The 8,013-nt window shown below is 46.5% G+C and overlaps 1 protein-coding gene across 3 annotated transcripts; it reads left to right on the top strand.

Moving 5' to 3' along the window:
* The first annotated feature begins 10 nt into the window (after positions 1 to 10).
* Positions 11 to 5,506, top strand: FAM174C (family with sequence similarity 174 member C). 3 transcript variants are annotated; one of them, XM_085311478.1, is made up of 3 exons: positions 11 to 297; positions 620 to 781; positions 1,357 to 5,506. In XM_085311478.1, the coding sequence occupies exons 1-3, from the start codon at positions 32 to 34 to the stop codon at positions 1,358 to 1,360; spliced, it is 432 nt and encodes a 143-aa protein (XP_085167604.1). In that variant the 5' UTR covers positions 11 to 31; the 3' UTR covers positions 1,361 to 5,506. The 3 variants fall into 3 exon arrangements, with proteins under 3 accessions (XP_085167604.1, XP_085167605.1, XP_085167606.1); XM_085311479.1 differs by having other exon boundaries at positions 626 to 781; XM_085311480.1 differs by having other exon boundaries at positions 665 to 781.
* The last annotated feature ends 2,507 nt before the right edge of the window (positions 5,507 to 8,013 follow it).

Here is an 8,013-nt window from a genome sequence, read left to right on the forward strand (position 1 = left end):
CGCCGCCGCCGCCGCCGCGCCCGGCCCGGCCATGCTGCGGCCGGAGCCCCTCTGCCTCCTCTTCCTGGTGCTCCTGCGCGGCGGCTGGGCCGAGACCCCCGCTCCTCCGGCCGCCTCGAGCCCGCTCAACGGCACCGGGCCGCCGCGCGCCGCCGGCGGTAACGGGACGCGGCCGGGGCCGCCGTGGGGCGCGGGGCTGCCGCAGGGGCCCGGGCTGCCGGTGCTGAAGCGGGCCCTGTACGTGCTCAGCGCCCTCTCCGCGCTCGCCGCGCTCTACTTCCTCCTGCGGGCCGTGCGGTGAGTGCGGGGGGCCCCGGCCCGGCAGCTGCTCCCCGCGGGCTGGTTCCCTCTGGGCTGGATCCCCCCGCCCGGCACGGGGGCTGGTCCCGGGCCCAGATCCCCCCCTCGGCCCGGGAGCTGCGTGTCCCCRTTTGGCCCGGTGCCTTCTGCTAGCAGAGAAATGCCACTGTAAATTCACGTCACTACTGGTGACTCAATTTCTCTTGTGATAAAAGTCCCCTAGTTCTGTTCGTCTTGCCTGAGGAAGGCCACGTCTCCTTGCAAACCCGTCGCGTTGTGTGGGAAAGAGCACTTACTCTGCGATCTTTGTGTGCCTAAGTTCTAGATCAGAGCGGCCCAGAAACGAACTCAAAACTAATTTCAGGTTGAAGAAACCTCAGCGGAAGAAATACGGTCTTCTTTCAAACTATGATGAAAACATAGAGATGGCTTCGTTTGACAGTGATGAGGACACAGTGTTTGAGACAAGAAATCTGAAGCGGTAAGTGGAGATTCTGCAAATTTATCTTTTTTTTTTCAAAGTGACTAAGGGTCTCCTTTTCTAAAGATGTGGAAGCTTTGGGACAGAACTGCATGAATTAAACACAGCTGTGCATGGTCTTTCTGTATTAGCACACAGATTTATTTCACTTCTCTTCAATTTCTGATGAAGCACATTGAAAAGGACGTACCCAGGGTTACAGATAGTTGGTGTTTGAAGCACCGCTCTAATGCTTAACATGCCAGTATGAGGGATAGGCATCCCACGTGTCCCAGCTAAGGCCCTCTGCGTTAGGGAGGAAAACAAAACTTTCTCTGTTCCTCAAGTGGAGGAATAACTTGCAAGCTGAATCACAGCTAGAACTTATGGTCCCATTGGGGGCACATATTGATGCAYGTGTGCTTTCATGGTGATGTGCTATCAGTCTGTAGTCAGTCGTTTTTTTAAGGCTGAGGAGAAACGTGTACCTAGGCRTAACTCGCTTCCTGGCCCCTCAGCTCCCCCAGCTGTTTTGAGGTTGGTTTTTGTCAAGTTGTACATGCTCATTCTAGTGCTGGGTGTCTTCTGTTTTCCAGATGATTTGGAGTTGACCAGTGGCTTCAGCTGCATAGACTGACCAAGAGGTGCAAGTCCACCAGTGGAATCACTTTACCAATCCTTGGGTTTTATTTGTTCTAATTGCTTRTAATGAGTACTAATTAACAGCACAAAAACTTCTGTAGCTGGGGCAGGGGGAAGGGGACCAAACCTATTTCCTTCACACATTTTGTTGGGAAAGCTGGAGTTGCAAACTAAATGGTGCTGCACTGAATGTTAACTGCACAGGCAGATGCTTGCTAACAAAAATGTGGCTCCTGGATGAGTACTCAACATTTGAAAACTTTTGGCTCTGGACTCAAATATTGCAGCTACAAATCTTAGCAGTATTTTATACATGCTCATATCCCTCTCTCCACTGACAGCAGCAATCAGCTTAAAGTATCAGGCAAGTGGATTCCTTTTGGAGGTGGATCCTGTTTCCTTCATGCAGTATTGAGTTACTTCTTTAGTAAATGTCTTTGCAATCAAGTCTGCATCTGATGAGTTGGGAAAGGTCTTGTTATCTGTTACACTAGCAATGGATGTAGATAGTATTGCCTTAATTCAAGCAGGCAGAATAGCTTGGGGAAGGAACAATGAGTTAAGTTCATCAGTGTGCTTGTAGTTACATATGATGATAATATAGGTCACTACTTGGGTTTAAAGAGCAGGAACATGTTTACAAGGGAAAGGTGCCRGTGGGCCCAAAGGAACGCTTCTTTAAAGGAATATTAGTTTGTGTAGACTGTGGGGTTGTGAGGGTTCAGATTGTTCTTCCCATTTGCGAGTCAGCGTGCCTGCAATGACACATTCACAAGAGAAATGTGTGCTGTCTATCAAGCTTCTGGATTTTGAGCTGCTGTCTCTGTCTGAGATCACCTGAGGAAGAGCCAGACTGCTGTGGTGGTCTGAGTTGGCTAATCTTGCTTCTGTYGTGATGAATGACTTGTGTTTGAACAACTGTCGACTGGAAAAGGAGGACCAGATAAAGCATTAAACCCAGACCCTTATGGACTGTGATTCTTAAACTAAGACATCCCTGTCTCAGAAATAATCCCTTCATGAAGGGGAATAGAGTTTCACTCTGCTGTTACTCAAATTATGTCTCATTGTCAGCCCAGCAAACTGAGAGGTTCCTCAACTGGATGTTTGAGTTGATATTTCAGTTCTTACAGTGAACCAAATGTGAATGGGTGCAGAAAATCTCTTTCCTAATGTCATTGTTAGGTATGGACCTACTGCTAAGAGGGTAGAAGCTGCTTGCAAAGTGCTCCTGTTYACAGCACCTTTCAGCCATGAAAGGAGGGCCATTCCTTGAAAGTTACAGGCACTGCAAACCTGTGTCTGTAAGTCCAACTTCACCCCAAATTGGTAGTGCCTTTGTTATGAGAACCCAAGGGAAATTACCCTGCAGGCCAGGAAGTTCCCTGTTGAAGAAGTGCAGCTTTAAGGCTATGGACCTTACCTTTAAAATGAAGGTTGGGAATATCTATGGAGTAATAGTTCTTTTCTTTTGGTTAACAAATCCTCTCTAGATAAGGGTACGAAACATTTAACAAAAAGAGCATGGTGGGGAAAGGGATATTCTTCTCAAGAAGCAATGACAAATAAATTTGCAGACAGTCACCTGTAAGCTCAGGGTCTAGCTGCTGCTCTGAAATCGTTCGTGAGGCAGGAAATGGGAGTGCTGTGTTCCTGGTGCTCATCTGTGCAAGGGGCAGCATTTCTGAATGCAGAATTGGTGAGGTTTCCTGGAGAGATATCACCTCAGATGCTGTGAGCTTTGTCTTGCACACATGCAGAAAATTTTCTAAAAAGTTTATATTTTTAGTAGTGTAGTCATGTGAGCACACCACTTGAATGTGCCCTAATTTCATATAATTTTTATCCTTTTGTGCCTACTTTAGATACTTTCTGCTTATTTAGCTGATGCAGAGATGAAAAGATTTGCTGCATTCCTCTGTGAGGATAGCCGTAATGGCTAAATCTGGCTGTTGCTGCCCTTCAGGTGATCCTAGAGCYGATCTGTTTGATTCAGTGGTGTCCAGCCTCCTTACAGCTGCAGGTCATGTGCACATGCTGATACTTTTCTTAGCTCTTCAACTCTCTCTGCGAACTTGTTCCTCTATAGCGTTGTGTGCAAGTCGGGTAAGTCTGACTATTTCAGTCCACTTACATGCTCTGGCTCAGTGTTTCGACTGACATGTTCATTGGCTTTTCTTTCGTTGAGGTGATTTACTTTATCATTCTTCAGACATTTATCTTCATTGGACGAATGGATTTTGCAGTCTTGAAGTTTCCTCACCTTGCAAGAGTGAATGATTCCAAGAACATTTTTAATATTAACAGTTGAATGATTCTGATCAAAGAGAGGACCTCAAGCTGTAGGTCTTATCACAAAAATAATTTAGATGGAACTTGATTTTGCTATAGTAGGTGCTTAGAATTTGAGAAAGGAAAGATGTGGGTATAGCTAGAACTTGTTACAAGGCCCCTATTCTGGTACTAAGTAGGCAAAAGTTAATTAATTTGAAGGCCTCAGACTATCCCAGAGTATGCCAGTCCAATATCTGTGTACCACATACGTGTCTTTGTGCTAGCCCTCCTTAAAGGAGTGAGTTTCATCCTACAGAGAATAAAATGACGATTCTGAGGCTGTAACATAGTATTGTTGTCATTTTTAATCTGATCCTGTTTTGGCTGGAGACAGGTTTGAGCCATAGTCAATGATTCTATGTGGCTGTTTTTTTTCCCCCCGAACCATCCTGCATATTGGAAGGAATCTGTAGTCTGCRTTAGTTCTTTACAGACCAAGACTTGACATTCCTGCTCTGGGCTTCTGGTTGTTCTAAACCATTGTTAATGCTCTTTGTGAAGGAGAAAAAGATGCTAACAACAGAGATCTGAGACTCCTTAGAGTACAAATCTATAGCTCGGTACACCTTTTACGGATCTCATTTCTCCTGAAAGAAGAATGTAAATTGAAACTATAGCAGCAGTCTGTCCTCAAAGAGGTGGAGTACTACCCATGGGCAGTCAGCATGAAGCTAGTATAGGCTTTTGTGGGGAATCTTGCTAATAATAGCAGCTTTTAAAGCCTTGCATTGTRTTTTCCTAATATGAGAGCAGTTTAGTACGCTATTTCAGTTACAATTTTTGTTACTTCTAGTGTATTTGGTTTCCATGTTGATAGCCAAGTAGATCTCTTCTCAACAGTTAGAACTTTTAGTAGCTTTTTTTAGAGTGTGTTTAAATCCTCTGATGCACATGAGCCCTGAGACAGCTCTGGCCTGGAAGCTGCACAGCTGCACTGATGCAGTGCTGTGCTTGTATGAATACGTGCTGCTTGGAGGAACGTGTCTGTGTCTGGACGGGTTTATTCCTCACAAGCTACTGCTGCGCTTTCTTTTCTGGAATGAATCAGGGTGTTAGTAGGAGGTGCTGTGGACTGTGACTGCTGCCTTTTGCTGCTGGCCTGCTCGCAGTGCTCCTGCCAGTCCTTGCCAAAAGGCTGACCTGGCCAAAGGCTGTCAGAGCTGGTGCAAGCAAGGGATGCTGAGGACCAAGACTGGAGTACACAGTTCCCTGTGATGCTGCACAGTCACCAGCCTGCGTGTGTCACAAGTGACTGCTACAGAGTCTGCTTGAAACAATCACTATTGTTTAAGCCAAAGCYGAACTTCAAAAGTTTACATAATTGCTTCTCTGATCTTCTTGGAGGGCTGTATCGAATCCTCCACTGTTGATATTGAACTACTAGGCAAATTGACTGGACCACGTGCTGAGGTTAATGAGATTGATGGAGAGTGGTATGAGCATCAGCTCTGTATTGTTAATAACGGTACTTTTGTTTCATTTGTACATGTGACTTGAATGGAGGCTGCAGCATTAAAGTGCTGGGAGATGGACTTGTGGTCTGAACAGATTGCCAAGAAGTCAATAAAACAGCACTTGAGTGCATTGTGTTATTGTCTGTGCTTTCAGAAATGGAGGAGCTACTCTTTCACCCTCCTGCTTGAATTGTTGATTTATTTTTAAGTAGCAGCCAGTCGTGTATTGATTGATTGTTTTACTTTCCTTTTGTTTACAACATCCACCTCCAATGTATCTTCAAACAAATAAAATAAAACATTCCATTTCACCAGATTCCTCCATTGTAATGTGCCTGGCAGCTGGCATTTGGGATTATTCTCTGGAGCTGTCTCACATGCTGATCTGGTCTGGAGAGATTCTTGGAGCCTTTCTTTGCTCAGCTGCCCTAACAGAGCGTTGTCTTGCTTTCTGCTTGGCAATAACTTAGGTTATTAGCCCCCTTCATTTATTGGATCCACACTTTTCTCCTTACACATTTGCCCAGTGCTCCCCTTCATTGATTATTTCCATATTTTGAGTTTTTAGAGTTTCTCCTTTCTTGTTCCCTCTTTTTTACCTTAACCCCTTTTCCCCATATTAGCATAGGAGCGCAGGCCTAGGAGGGACCTTGTGGGTCACCAGTTTGTCTCCATCGGACAGCCGTGTCATACTTTTCTTTCTGAACTAAGCTSAAAAGTAACTACAGAGAGACAACCTTACTGCTAGGGAGAGGTGGTGCTAGAGCCACGCAATTTTGTGGCCRGGAGCTGGCTTCCAACTTCAGTGTTGCTTCCTCTTCTGGGCTTTTGTGCATCCCGGTGCCCTTTGTCTCTGCCCTCTTACAACCTTTTGCAGACCTAATGTTTCCCTGACCTTCATCTGCCACAAGAATAAGGCAGCTAAATTCTCTGACAGCMTTTATTTTGGAGGTGAGTTACAGCTTGCTCCTGATCGTTCCTTGTGACAGAAGACAAAGTAAAATTCCAGTAGGGTGAGTCCTACCTCTCCAGAACACACAATTTAAGTTCTATGTTGTTTATTGCTTTGGGAGATAGCAGGGAGGGACTGTCCCATGGAAGGGGTYGTTTAACAGTGATGTCCTAACTCCTCAGTGCAAAGAATTAAAATTGCAATAAAATAAAGGGAGTTTCCTGGCATTAACATCTGCTTTTCATCCATCTGACAGAGGAGGGTGGTTGTACAGGTTTCGGTCATGTAAATTAGTGGCTCTCCCTGAAGAAAAGAGAAGCCAAGYTCCCAGCGTCCCGCTCTGATGCCCTGCTCCGTTGGTCGTGTCCCCACTGTGCTGCAGGCAGGTGGCTCGAGCCCTGGTGCATGGTGCAGCTGAGGTGGGAAGGGACTTCCTTTTGCTCCATGGTTTTAGCTTACTTGTTATTCATTGCTGCTACCTTCTGAGCTGCTTGCAGTGTGTGGTAACGCTGGTGTAAAGCCTGAGAGTGTGGCTCCTGAGCAGGGTAACCCTGTAGATGGCACTAACAGACCAAACATGCCTGCTAATAGGGCGCTGGCAGGAGCCTGCTGCATGCTGATGAAGCAGAAAATAAATTCTGGTGCCTTAAAAAGGCAAGCCTTCCTTCAAACAGATTTCTGAATCTCCGAAGCACTCTCTCGGGAGGCGTCTCTTGGCTTTGCCGGGGCAGAGCGGTCGGTTTCAGGGCCAGGACTCGTGAGCTGTTGGCTGGGAGAAAGCAGCCTCGGAGAGCCCAGCGGTGGGTGGTGCTCTAGCCCCTGGCTTTGTCTCCGCTGGATTTCGCGGGGCTGTCTTAGTACTTGTTTGAAAGGGCTTTTTATGAGTCTGGGACAGTCAAACTTTTAAGATGCCCTTATTTGTTTGAATTAAGCTGTAGGCTCCCTGCTTGCATGGAAGCTTACTAGCACAAGGGAAAGTCTTGTCTGTGCAGGACTCAGAGTTATCTTGGGCTGGTCCGATGCTTCGCATAAACCCCAGCAGGACTAAAGCCCATCCCCAAATTTGCTCCCTTCCACTTCAAGTTATGTTTCCCAGTTAGCATGCCTCCAGTAAGGGCAGCACAGCACGGATGTGTAAAACCCAGCAGAGCCCTTTGGCACACACGTGGCTCTCTGAGGAGCATGCTGTGCTGAAATTAGCTGCGGTGTTTAATGAGCTAATGGAGAGCGTTTACTGTGGCAGCGTGTGGGCATCATGCTTTTAAACCCTGGCCTATGTTGGATGCTGGGGAAAGGTGACCTAGAATGGGATGAAATCCCGGTGCTCACACTTTTTTCAGGCTCAGGGGCCTGGAACCCCGCTCAGCACTGATGGCTGTGGCCTGTGTGCTCTGGGTGAGCTGCAGGTGTGTCGTCTCTCATGCCGTTTTCTGACCCTGATCTGTGTCTCCTGCTGTGCTGAAAGCCTGAGCTATCACCTTGGTTGAGGAGAGGCTCCTGTTCTGCTCTCTGGCTGCTGAGAAGTTTGGTCTGACTGTGGCTAGGATTCCAGTCACAAACACAAGTTGGCGGCATGTATCTGCTCTGAATTTATTTCAAACTCAAGTTAAAATGCTCTTGATGCTTTGGATGCAAATTTCTTTCCTTGAAATGGGAACTGCAGGCCATTTGCTGAATGCTCTTTTGATTTCACYAGTCTGTTTGCTGCTGAAATGTTGTAACTTACAGCCGTGCTACCTGGAGTGCAAAATAACCTTTGCAGCAGTGTTCTGTAGAAGGAACTGCTTCTCAGCTTTCTGTTGGCATAAAAAAACACTTTTCTTGCTATTTGGAGCTCAAACCTGTTTTTTGTTGTTTCTCTCTCTCTCTCT

This window comes from Rhea americana, unplaced genomic scaffold (genome assembly GCF_003343005.1).
Source record: "Rhea americana isolate MKP2758 unplaced genomic scaffold, rheAme1 scaffold_341, whole genome shotgun sequence".
NCBI classification, from domain to species: Eukaryota; Metazoa; Chordata; class Aves; order Rheiformes; family Rheidae; genus Rhea; species Rhea americana.